Source organism: Trichogramma pretiosum, unplaced genomic scaffold (assembly GCF_000599845.2).
Source record: "Trichogramma pretiosum strain Unisexual culture from Peru unplaced genomic scaffold, Tpre_2.0 scaffold30, whole genome shotgun sequence".
NCBI lineage: Eukaryota > Metazoa > Arthropoda > Insecta > Hymenoptera > Trichogrammatidae > Trichogramma > Trichogramma pretiosum.
This window is the reverse complement of record NW_019641675.1, coordinates 1,303,827-1,316,699: the sequence shown is the minus strand read 5'-3', so window position 1 is coordinate 1,316,699 and position 12,873 is coordinate 1,303,827. Positions and strand designations below refer to the sequence as shown.

The 12,873-nt window shown below is 36.5% G+C and overlaps 3 protein-coding genes across 5 annotated transcripts in view; 1 reads left to right on the top strand and 2 right to left on the bottom strand.

Moving 5' to 3' along the window:
- Positions 1-917, bottom strand: part of LOC106653236 — a 71,284-nt gene extending 70,367 nt beyond the window's left edge. For both annotated transcript variants that reach the window (XM_014372610.2, XM_014372611.2), the window contains exon 1: positions 347-917. The gene's annotated coding sequence lies outside the window, so the exon portion shown is untranslated. The remainder of the gene's footprint in view (positions 1-346) is intronic.
- A 6,705-nt stretch (positions 918-7,622) lies between these two features.
- LOC106653083 (acetyl-CoA acetyltransferase, mitochondrial) lies at positions 7,623-10,477 on the bottom strand. The gene is made up of 8 exons (XM_014372330.2): positions 9,608-10,477; positions 9,351-9,497; positions 9,149-9,263; positions 8,880-9,073; positions 8,503-8,793; positions 8,236-8,424; positions 8,009-8,166; positions 7,623-7,909 (listed from the first exon to the last, which is right to left on the bottom strand). Exons 1-8 carry the CDS (start codon positions 9,623-9,625, stop codon positions 7,789-7,791), a joined length of 1,233 nt encoding a protein of 410 aa, XP_014227816.1. The 5' UTR covers positions 9,626-10,477; the 3' UTR covers positions 7,623-7,788.
- Positions 10,478-10,846: 369 nt separating this feature from the next.
- On the top strand, positions 10,847-12,135 carry LOC106653112. 2 transcript variants are annotated; one of them, XM_014372366.2, is made up of 4 exons: positions 10,847-11,139; positions 11,433-11,504; positions 11,573-11,784; positions 11,849-12,135. In XM_014372366.2, the coding sequence occupies exons 1-4, from the start codon at positions 11,106-11,108 to the stop codon at positions 11,882-11,884; spliced, it is 354 nt and encodes a 117-aa protein (XP_014227852.1). In that variant the 5' UTR covers positions 10,847-11,105; the 3' UTR covers positions 11,885-12,135. The 2 variants fall into 2 exon arrangements, with proteins under 2 accessions (XP_014227852.1, XP_014227853.1); XM_014372367.2 differs by lacking the exon at positions 10,847-11,139 and adding an exon at positions 11,154-11,368.
- Positions 12,136-12,873: the final 738 nt, after the last annotated feature.

The following is a 12,873-nucleotide window of genomic DNA, read 5'->3' as shown; positions in this document are numbered from 1 at the left end:
TGGCTCGCCACTTTTCGCCACTGCCTCACTTTGCCTCTCTCTCTCTCTCTCTCGCTCTCTTGTGCGCTTCACCTACATTACTTTTATAACGCGCGAATGCAGCGGACTTTGTCGTCTTCTTCTAAATTCGAGCTATTTTTCGAGACAAAAGTTGTAAGACGTTAGGCGCGCGATGCACGCACGCATGCACTCGGCCTCGAACACTCGAACTGAATCAATGGATTATATACGGGTTCCTCGCGGGAGGTTGTTCATCCTTTGTCGATGGAAAATTTTGTTATTTTTTTTAGAAAAAAATCAGTGGGCGTATGTTTATACGAGTATCGTTATAAAGATGTTGACGAACCTGTAGTTTAGCGATAGCGAGGAGCGAGCAATGAGTCCGGGGTGCGAAACGATCCTTGGAGCATATCGCACTTGGCGTGTTTGTCTCTCTCTCTCTTTCTTTTTTCGAGTGATCCTTTAATATATTATAATGTGCAATATATTGTACGACACTGATTCGTGTGCATTAATGTAACACACACTGACGCAAGGAATATATGCACACGCGCTGCGACTCGTCGAACCTATACACACTCGCTGCTCACGAACACACTGAAACACGAGATATTTGCGAACCCACGGACGATATTATGTACAGACCGAGCATTGGGATGCAAACGCTATACTCGATACTCGACCCGACGACGACGACGACGATATTCAAACGCACTGATAACAAAGGAAGAAGCAGCGATCGGACGACGGACACGCACTTATTACTATATTATGTACAAACACAAAAACACACACACACACACATGCACGCGCAGCGGAGAGTTGAAATTGCACAAAAAAATTTCTTCTTCGCTCCGTAGAGCCGCTTCTGCTCTGGCTGTGTTGGCTGCAGGAGAGCCTTTGTAGTATAGTGCGTTGCTGCTCCGACTGACTCCGTGCTCGCCAGCTCCGCTGCTGTTGCTGCTGCTTGAGCGGCTATATGCTGCTGCTGGCTGGCTGCTGCTGCTGCTGCTGTGTGTGTGTGTGTAAGTGTATATATATACTCCGGTCGTGCGGCGTGTTTAATACACCGCCGTTCACTTTGGCGCTGTTGCGCGCGTGTATGTGTGTGTGTGTGTGTTGACTATATGGTGGTGGACTATACACACGCGAGTACTGTTGCTATACATGTAGGATCCGATATATGTATAGCTATACAAGTAATGCTGAAACGTGCTGCTGCGGCTGCTGCTGCTGGGGCTGCGCCAACGCTATATACTTATGACGATCGTCGTCGCGTATCGAAGGAAAGCCGAGAAAAACCGGCGAATAGAACACATAGTTTTACACACCGTGACTTTTGGCGGTGTCGATCGCTGTATTATAATGGCATGTATAATAGAAGGATGTTTCTGCAGCTCTGCGAAGATTAGCAAACAGGTTTATGCACAGCAGTGGTAGTGGTATAGTAGTAGTGGTGCGAGACAGCAGCAACAGCGCGTGTTTTATCGATATAGGCACAATGCGCCGCCGCTGCAATAAGCTGATCCACCAGGACGCGGACACTGCCTACTGGCGGCGCGCGGCACATTGCAATATCGCGGATATTGCACTCTTATACCTATCTCTCTGTACGCTGTGATACCTATATAACAGTCGGCGCTGCGAATCCACCTGTTATAGGCCAGCTACTGTGTATATAAATGGGATCTAGCGACCGATGAATTGGGCCGCGCGCGCGCGCACGATGTCTGTGTGTATTATGCACCACCGCGCGGATGTTATAAACAATGAGGGACACTTGATGTAGCGCAGCAGGAAAAAAGCAACAACCTGCGGGCGAGCACACATACACATGCGAACACGGACCGAGAAAAAGAGGAGAATACTCGCGATGTAAATGTGTTCGCTATACCGCTGTGACGTACGTACAGTAGGATCGATGAACTTGGAGCAGGCGTATATTTTACGATCGAATTGTCATTGTCGCTCCTCTCTCGCTGCTGCGTTCGCGTGTCGTATTGTACGCAAACGCAGGAATTTCATTTCTCTATATCCGTCGTCCGCAAACCTATGCACAAACTCGATGCTCGCTAATTGCTATATCGACGTTGCAATAAATTGAATCGATCGCGCGATCGGTTTTCGCGCCGAATTCTCTATATACACACAGCTCACTTAAATAGATTCATCACTAAACTAGTTCGTCGTAGCCGTAGCGTGCATTTTATGGATAAATCGCGAACTAGACGCCTAGAACTATTTATACTTTTTCGTTGCACTATGAATATAATATGTAAAAACTGTGTAAATGTCGCACGTGCAAACGTCCGACGTCTGGCATCCGGCGTCGCGCGAGCGCGTGTTTCAATGTATCGAAAAAATAACTCACGAAAGAGGGGGTAATAGTTAATCCAAGTTAATTTACCGTATACGCTCTTGCGATTGTTTGCCGTGTTATATATATATTTCTAATAATTCGTTATGTATCGTTCTTATTGTGTAGGACTGCCCGACTGCATCGGCTCTTGGACAAGCACTGACGAGCCGACTGCTGTAGCATATACGTGCACGTATCAAGCAAGGCACAGGCGCACACGCATATACACAGACACACTCGCTGCAGACCACGTTCGTACTCGTACTGGAGTGTATAATTCGTACTCGCCGAGCGTACGTCAGTGTTGCGTATATATATATATCACACGACGCACATGCGAAGTTGGCCTGCCGCAGTTCTCTTGTATACTCTTTCTCGCGAGAGAGTATATGTGTACGAAGGAAAAAGCGATACATATAGTGCATGTAAGCAGTCCTTCTATCTTTACATTATAGGTGGGTATGTATATCGCGTGCGTTCTTGCGACGGCGTCACCACCAAGCTAATAGTTGCAAGTCTCATATATAGCGAGTCTATAATAGAATATATATAGGCACCGTCGTCGTCAAACTGCCCACGAGCAAATTTTTTTCCCCGATGATCGTATCTGAATAAATATCACGAGTGTGCTTTATTGGCGACTCTGCAATATAGCAGGTTGGTCCTTTTTTCAATGTACAAGCTTTTTTGTCAATCGAAGTCGTGAACCGTTACTACGATACTAGAGGGCGGGATCGTTAACGTATAGCACCCCTGTAATTTCAAACGAACGATTCGAATCGAGTAACGCTTTTTCGATTATAAAACTTCTGAGGATTTTATTGCAATAATTTAATTATAAAAACAACGTCAGTGCGAATTAGTTTTTAGAAAACCAAATTTTTTTTTATGAAAGTAGTCGAACAAAATGAAAAACCATGTTCTACGGAAAATTATATTATTGTTATTAATCAAGAGAAGATTGGACTTATATCTCTTATATATTGGTCAAAAATATAGCATAAATTGGCTCTACTCTGAGTACAGGCGCTGAATAGTGTGTAGATGTCTGCCTAGTATTTAGATCTCTGCGTCTATATCACGCGCATTAGATCATAGTTTTTTTTAAGCCAGCTTTTTTTGGCAGCATCCAACCAGCGGTGTATTTCAAATAGAGCCAACAAGTAATCATAGAAAATCTTATATATATTCCGATAGAGCACTTTTCCAGCTACTTGCGGGTTTGGGAATATATAGCTAGACAGCTATCGAGATAGATTTATGTGATTTGATGACTCTAATGGCAAACTTTTATTTCAAATTATCGAAGTTTTACTGCATGTATTACGCCTATGTAAAGATCGCTACACACTTTCAAATTTTTATTGATTTTTGAGATTTTAACTTGTCGTCAAGTCGATCGATCGGGTGGCTCAATAACTAAATCATCGCCAGGTCAAGAAGAATTCCTCAGATCACCTCTGGCTACGAGCTCTCGATTCGTGAGACGATTTAACAACCACTGTATTGTGATTATTAGAAATAATTGCTTCCTAATAGAGGAAGTTCTGTGATAGGCTTGAAATCGAGATTTGGAACCAGATGTCGTAGGACCATTTGGTTTACATATTTGGAAACTTCATTGAATTACCAACAAATGTCTGTATAAGTTTTTGTTTTCTCGGCCTTTTGGCTAACATCGAACTTTTTTTTTTTCTTTATTACAACCATAAAAAATTATTTTTTACAAAAAAATCATGATTAAATTTTAAAAATCTTTATTAGATATCACTCAGCGCAATCCTTGTCATCGATGGTCATGGAAGATGCAGCAGCTAGATACACGATCGAAAAATTCTCAGGTTCACTGATAAAAATAAGCTTTTTTCTTCTGGCTTGAGCCATCCTTCTGCAAACCGATAAATGCCTCTTCTGATTTTCCTGTCTTCGAAGGTTCCCAAAGATACAACACGTACAATCTAAATATTCTCAGGTTCACTTATAAAAGTAAACTTTTTTCTTCTGTCTTGATCGATCTTCCTGAAAATCGATGAATACCACTTCGAAAATCCTGTCTTCGATGGTTCCTAAAATCACCAATCAACGCGTTTCATTTTATCTCGATGACAATTGAAGAAATTCACACTGAAAAAATATATTAAACAATCGCAATCGAAAACGACTCGCTCGTTCATGGAAACGAAACTTTACTTGAAGCGACGGCGGCATCAGAACCAAAATCGTTCTCCTTGCGAGTTGAGGCTCTCTCAGCATCAGCGCTTTACCAAGATCCAAAAATAAAAGAGATTTATACCTACGGAGGGAACGTCGAACAAAAATTCATCAACGAGACTAATAAATACGTTTCATTTCTGTGGTGGAAAGGCATAACAACGACTTAAGTCCATTTTTATGGAAATCGATATTATGGTGAAAAACAACTATATGTAGTGCCTACTTTGATGTACAAGGGTCAGAATAGATGAATATAGCTTCTATCGTTAGTTTCAGCATCGTGCATAACGACTTAAGTCCATTTCATGAGAAACGAGGAAAGGCAAAACGACTTAAGTCCACCTTTGCGAGCTTCAAAATGCTATAGAGAGTCTACTTTGATTTGAAAATGAAAGAAAATCATACTCGTACATACAAATAACTCTCACACTCTTCGAATGTTGTGAATTTCACTATACGATTGGTACATTTGATACGCGAGGGGCCATTTTCGCGATTTTCAGTTTGGCCTTTTTTCGTTGCAAGATTTGAGATCTGACACCAGTATAACGTTAAATGAGCAATTTTATCAATGTGAATTCGTTAAATGAGGTTATGAGGACAAACTGCGCGAAATTATCGATATTGAAAAAAGTGTGACCGACAAAAGTGGACTTAAGTGCAAACCGTGGAAAGGCAAAACAACTTAAGTCCATATTTTTTGCTCCCTATCATCGCTATGATGCGCCTTTCAATTTCATAAGTACATAGTTGAAAAGCTACCTCATAGTAGCTTAAAACACCATAGGTTCAGATCTCGACTCGTCCGCGTTTAGTTAGGCTGGCCCAATCAACTTAAAACGCGTTTTTCTCGAAATTACGAAAAATGGACTTAAGTCGTTATGCCTTTCCACCACAGAATTTAATCTCGATGACAATTGAAGAAATTCACACTGAAAAAAAAAATTAAACAATAGCGTTCACAGACGTCTCGCACGTTCATGGAAACGAGTCTTTTCTTAAAGCGACAGCGACATCAGAACCAAAATCATTCTCCTAGCGAATTGAGGCTCGATCAGCATAGGCGCTCGACCAAGATCTGAAAAAAAAAGAAGTTAGAAACTTACGTGGCCTTATTCTACCCCAATGCCCCCCGGTAATACCACCGACACCCGTCGGGATACTCCGAGCTATTGGAGATTAACACGGGCTCTTATGGGGCATTGTCTCTTCGATAAACTTAAAAATTGTCCAAAAGTCCATACGCATTGTTTGGAGCTGAATTTTTATTCGATCGAATTAGAAAAAAAAACTTTCTTTTTCCAACGGCAATTCGTCGTAAATGATCATCTTTGCGAATGCGTTGCGCTGTGAAAGTAATTAGCTCGTTTTTTTTCCTTTTAGATAATTTTCGGCATCGTCGAGCCGGCCGAGCGAGTCACTATGCGGCTTGATTATCGCCGAGGCCAAACAACATCTCCACATCATCACTGGCGATGAGATCTCGAGCTTTTACATTAATCCACATTTTTAGCAAGTTTTTTGCTGTATTTTTGCTGTGCTTTGTTATTATCATGACAAACAATTTCGAGGACTCGGACAGGACTTTTGATTCATAAAAAGAATGACTTATTATTACGTCGATTTTTTCGAAAACCATTGGTGTTTGAGAAAAGCTCCAAAAAGGTTTTCGATTCCTAATTTTCCGTAGAATATGGCTTTTCATGTTGTTCAACTACTTGAAATCACTGTGTGTATTGATTGATTCATTCAAATGACATTGTGTCGATTTGGGAATTCGAAAATTCACTAACTCCGTTCTCCAAAAGAGTTATATTATTTTATACACGGGTACGAAAATATCGATCATATTTACCTGATTTCTTCGTAGCTTTGCCATGCTATCATTATGGAAAGCACAAACAATGAATTACCCTTATGGGTTTTTACAGATTCGATCAAATTCCTTCAGCTTTGCACCTGACTCTCCCCCTAAAACTAGCTCGTGTTGCCTGAGCTTACATCGTTGTCAGTCAATGCTGCTATAACTGCGGACACAACAACGGCGAAATTTAAAAATTTTCGAACGAAATCGAACGTCGATAATCAAAAATTCGATCGCAATCAACTCGTGGTGGTTTCAATAGAATATTAAACAATAATGCACCAATCGCACAAGAGAATCAGAGCTGAAGCAGATACTTTGCATGGAGATCTCTTCAAGACCCTTGGTAAGGAATTTTTCGCAGAAAAATTAGGTTAATATCTGTTCTGCCTCTTCGAATAATGAATGTACTAAATTAGTTTTCTTTTAAATTATTTATCGACAATGTTCATTTTTCTAATGAAGATTTTTTTATTAAAAAATTGGTTTTAACGTTGCTAGTTTATACAATAATTTTTGTTATTTTTTATTTACAGATAAATTATCAGACACAATCAATTCCATTGGTAAAACCCAACAAAGTATATTAAAAAGCAACGATTACCTTGTGAAGTATATGTTAGCTTCAGAAGAGGCTAAAAAAACGGAGAAGTATCACTTGGAAAAAGTTGCTAATCTATCACTTACTAAAAATTCAACAAAATAAACATATTTCATTGTAAAAGACTTCTTCTAAATACACATAGGTTATTTAAAATGATTAAAATATGGATTTTTATTTTTATTACCATACATGGACTTTTCTTTTATTATTATTTAAAAAACATATTTATTAACTCATTTATACTCTACTAATCTCCTACTTAATAATTCTGCGTCCAATCTATGCTTACACAAGTATCTGCCTTCCAAGAATAATACTGGTATTTCATACTTGTATAAATTAAATAGATGCTCATTTCCAGAAGCTTTTATATCAACTGTTTCTAATTGATAGCAACCATCAAATTTTGTTTTCAGCTCTTCTTTCATAACATCACATAGTGGGCATACATCTTTAGTATAAAGTGTCAATTTTGGTGGAGTTGAATGCGAATGTGACCTATGGTAATCAAGGTTGCAGGTAGATAGTAAATATTTTAATTTCAATGCTACATTTCTTTGATATTTAAATATTTTATTTTTTACAACATTCATTTATAAAAATATTCTATATTATCAAAAACAGCACAGATAAAAAATAGAGTATCAAATATAAATACAGGATTTTATCACTTCTTGAAGACCAATTAAAGCCCTTGGCTTTGCCTATGATATCACATAATATTAGACAAAAAAAAAAAAAAAAAACTTACAATTTTTCAATCAAAATTGATGATGCACCACCACCACCATTACAGATAGAAGCGACTCCTTTTTCTCCCTTTTTCAAAGCATGTACCAAGTGGACAACAATTCTAGCTCCAGACATTCTGAAAGTTTTTAATTGTATAAATAAAAATCAGGTTATTGGATGAAAATATATTATAAAATGGATATTATAAAATTAATTTATTTCAAGTCAGACTTACCCAATAGGATGACCTAGTGATACAGCTCCACCATGCATGTTTACTTTGGCAGGATCTATGTCCAATAATTTTTGATTGGCAACAGCAACAACACTGAAAGCTTCATTCACCTCCCACATAGCAATATCATTTTTATTGACACCTGACTTTTCTAAAAGCTGAAATTTATCAATATTACTTCAAGATTTTACTGTTGATATTATATTTCAAATAAAACAAATGCCTACAGTAGGAATCGCTAAAGCAGGAGCAATAGGAAAATCAATAGGGTCAGTTGCTGCATCTTGGAATCCAACTATCCTTGCCAACGGTGTGAGATTCATTTTTTGTGCATTTTCTGCAGTAGTTAAAATTAAAGCTGCTGCTCCATCATTAAGAGTTGAAGCATTACCAGCTGTTACAGTTCCATATTCTTTCTATAATTTTTATAACAATTTTAGTTTAAAATAGTTTAATTTTTCTTTTCTATGTGTGATTCTTGTAATTGAACATACCTGAAAAACAGTGGCAAGTTTATCAAACTTTTCAAAGTTGACCTTTTTATATTCTTCATCAGCTGTAAAAATTAGATCTGGTTTGCCTTTTTTCTGTGGGACATTGACAGGTACTAGCTCATCTTTGAAAACATTGTTTTCATATGCTGCTGCACTTCTTTTATAACTACTAATGGCATATTCATCTTGTTGTTGTCTGGAAATTCCCAATTTCTTGGCTGTATTTTCAGCACAGTTACCCATGTGACATTTATTATAAACATCTGTCAAACCATCAAAAACAATTCCATCCTTAAAAAGATTAGTTTATTGTAAGTATATTATAAGTACATTTAAATTTTTTTGAAAAACAAAACAATAATGTTACTATGTCTCACCTCCAATTTCATACCACCATATGTTGTTTGTCCTCGTTTCAAATAAAATGGTACATTAGACATAGATTCCATTCCACCAGCAAGAACAACATCTTGATGACCGCACTGTAAAGCTTGAGCACCCAGCATTACACTTTTCATTCCACTTGCACAGACTTTGTTTACTGTTGTGCAAATAGTTGATTTGGGCAACCCTGAAAAATATTAATTTAAAATATCAATTTCAGATATTAAAACGAAATAAAGAAAATAATTGAAATCATACAAACCAGCAAACAATGTGGCCTGTCGAGCTGGCGCTTGTCCCAAACTTCCTTGACAAACATTACCCATATACACTTCTTTAACTTGTTCTTTAGCGATTCCAGCTCTTTCGATAGCAGCCTGTGTGAAAAGTTTATTAATTTAAATCCAAAAGTAAAGTGGTAATTTTTATAAAATCTAATTTTGTAAATAGGCAGAATGTCTTACTTGTATAGCTACTGCACCAAGTTTAGTTGCTGAAATTGAAGATAGAGATCCTAAAAATGACCCCATAGGGGTTCTTGCTGCACTGACGATGACAACATCATTCAGCTTGAATTTGGAGCTGTAAAATCTCTTTTGCAGAGAAACAACCTGCAAAGCAACATTTGGTTTTTTGGAATAAAATTCTTTGCAATATTACTATTAATTATGAAATGAAGCCGGTAGTAATTGCTAGATTAACCAATAAACATTTCACATACCCTATTAAAATTATTCATTTTCGTTGCGTTGCACTCGTTCGTCGATCACAGAATCGATGTAAGTTACATAAAAAATACACTAGCCGGGCTGATAAGGAGTTCTTGTTTTTCAGATAAACATGCAGACTCGAGTGCTTTCACAGAAGACGCGTCACATATGTGCGATCGCGCAACCAACGTCGAAAATTCGCATCACTCGACTCCCCACAAGCCTTATCGAATAAAATTATAAGTATTTGTGGTATAAGCTTTATGCGTCGATGACCTTTTACTTCGCGACACACCGCGAGTGGATAGCATCGAAATAAAAACAACACGCGCGGGAGGCACGCGGTACGAGATAATTTTGACGTGTGCAGATGAGATCATCTTGCTCTTGAGATAGTTTTTCTTGGCTCGTGAGAGCGTGGGTGACGATTTTTGAAATCATCAACGATTTTATGATTTAGAATTGGATTATTAAAACTTATAACTTTAGCATTAGGCACGATGAAAGTAAATTTGAAATATCGAGCACGTGAATTTGGACATAATGGAAACAGAATCGCGTTTGGATCAGGCTTGATGTACATTATTTATACTAATCGGGAATTATTTTGCCACTTGCAGATTTACAATACTCCATCTGTTGATAGAATCAACAAGCTCATATTACTACTTGCCCGTTTCAATTCAAAAGTGCCTTACTTTTTTTGTCGGTTCGGTGTCTTAAAAAATGAAGTTTGAAAAATGTATAAGGTTGTAAATCCTTAAAATATTAAGCCACGAAACACGAAACTTCGCAAAGAGATATAAATAAATTTCTCGGGACATTCATTGTGCAATTTTTTATTGTATAAAAGCAAAGTATAACATGACTAAAAGGATTATTGCTTGTCACCAATAGCAGGGCACGTTATTTCGAGTCGTGGGGATGCTAAGATTTGTTCTCAATTTTTTTTTGTTTTAAGGAAAGATAATTCAGTTTTATTAAATCAAGTCAATGGCAGATTTATCTTACTCTAAACTCTTATTTTATTAGATAATTTATAATGATGTCAGGGAATTGCTTGTAAGCTTCATTTAGACCTTTAGTACCAGGTTTAGAATTCTAAAACCGGAAAAAAACAATACGTGTTTAAGCGAGAGGATACGACAATACTGACACCTGACAGCTCACCTGTATAAGGGCTTGTAAGTCCTGTAAGAAAATTTTGGCGCCACTTCACGACAGAACTTACAACCTCGCGCCAATTTATAAGAATAGTTCTATTTTGCTACGCGCCAAAATAAGCCCCGAGACTCGCGAATTTCAGTTCTGCAAAGGTCGGTACTTCGTACAGTTCGCCCTTCCTCATCGTACCTATACCTATATACGTATGGCAGTTGCCGCATAAGCACAACTCAACGGCATTTTTTCAGCTAAACTCAGCCAAGCTCATTTTAACGCCTTCGCACGCTCATTGCGATAGATAAGTCACATCGCTAAGATACTATTTCGTATAGATAGATAACGAGCATGGTTCGTACAAAAGCCGATGGTGCTTGTCGAGGTAAACATTGACACATACTCACGCCAACTCATTTCAGTAACCTATATCGAGTGCTTCTATGCTTTCATTAGCTACTTGCAAAAGTGTCATCATCATACTCATTATTTTTGTTATTTACGGTGTATAGTGCCATGTGCTAAAATTACATTCTGCCACAAAGTTTGAGCTTTGAGCTCTTGGAATATAACTTTTTTTTATTCAATACGTATAGAGTCTTGTATACAATTGGGCATGTACATAGATTACTTATTGATGTGTCTATTACATCGAAGCTTATTAATTTTTATTTACAGTTGCTGCTGGAGGAAAGGCACCCAAAAAGATGATGGCAAGTAGAAGTGTCTATGCCAGCACCCCTGAGAAGTGTAAGAACTTGAGATCTTATTCATGTATTAGTAGCGTTATGTACTTATATCGAGTTATTTGTTTCCAGTGGGTAAAGATAATCTTCCTAGAAATGGTTATTGTCCCAGAGAAACACCATCCTGGCAAAAAAAGATAACATTTTTCATTGATAAAAAGAGTTCATATACAAACAATAACAATGGCTTACATGCTGACATGAATAACAAATCGAGTTTAGCTAAAAGGAAGACTCTTGAATCTGATGAAGAGAGCGAATCACCCAAAAAAGTCAGGCAAAATGTAAGATTCTCAAATTGAAATTGATTTTTTATTTCTTGTATTATAACCTTAATATTCTTTAAAGGATGAAGAGGACTGTGAATCCATGGATATCGATTAAAAAATATGTACCTTACTCGTTACTTGACATAGATTTAGTTTTTCATGACTTTTTCAATTTGTTGTTTATTCGATAAGATTGTTTGATTTACTTTTAAGTATTATATTATTAATTAAATGTGAACTGTGTAATGTTTTCTAAAGCATCAAGTGTTCTTGACATTTTATAAACTAGAGTTGTTCTAATGTGTCATTGTGAGATTTATAATCAACTTTAATAATTTTTTTATCCATTAAATGGACTTGAAGTGATTTTCATTGTATAAATTTCTAAATAAAATGAAATGTTAATGGTAAAATTTGATAAAAATCGATTTTTGCCATTTTTGAATTGAAATTTATTTAGTTTTTTGTAATATCTTATTCATAGCTGAAAACTGAACTAGTTAAAAACATAGCAAAGTATTTTCTAAAAATTTGAAAAGCCTTTTTACCAGGATCTTTGTCTCACTAAATAGAATATTTATATTAAATAGTAAATACAAAATACATTAATGCAAATAAATACAACAAGAAAAGTTACTGCTATTTGATAATTGTGAGCATGGAAATTTACAAATATTTAGTGATGACAATTATTAAATTATTTTCAAATAATTTTTTTATTTATTACAATTTTTTTATTATAAATTTATCATTATAATAGTGTATAATACAAAATGGACTTTTTAATCACTAAGTTAAATTATACTAAACATTTAACTAATTTTCCATTAGAACTTGAACTTTTCAAAGTTGTTATTGTTCACATAAAGATATATACACACACACACGATTAAGAGCATATATTCAAATATCTGCAATAAGTCCTGAATTATTGAACATAACTCAATAAATATTCATATAAGATTGCTAATATTTAAGAAAACGTTGACATTTACTTCAGCATTACTTTTATTGAATTTTTTAAATTAAAAATATTATATTTACAGGATTTTCTTGTCAAATTATTATTAAATTAAAACCGTCTTGTACAATTCATTTATTCTC

Bases quoted from the DNA above. Each gene is read 5' to 3' on its own strand.
- LOC106653083 (XM_014372330.2), bottom strand. The intron at 8,794-8,879 runs GTGAGACATAGT...AATCTTTTTAAG, and splicing joins ATGGTGGTATGAAATTGGAG to GATGGAATTGTTTTTGATGG. The intron at 7,910-8,008 runs GTAAGTCTGACT...AAAAACTTTCAG, and splicing joins TCACTAGGTCATCCTATTGG to AATGTCTGGAGCTAGAATTG.
- LOC106653112 (XM_014372366.2), top strand. From the start codon at position 11,106: ATGGTTCGTACAAAAGCCGATGGTGCTTGTCGAG. The intron at 11,140-11,432 runs GTAAACATTGAC...TTTTATTTACAG, and splicing joins AGCCGATGGTGCTTGTCGAG to TTGCTGCTGGAGGAAAGGCA. The intron at 11,785-11,848 runs GTAAGATTCTCA...TATTCTTTAAAG, and splicing joins CCAAAAAAGTCAGGCAAAAT to GATGAAGAGGACTGTGAATC.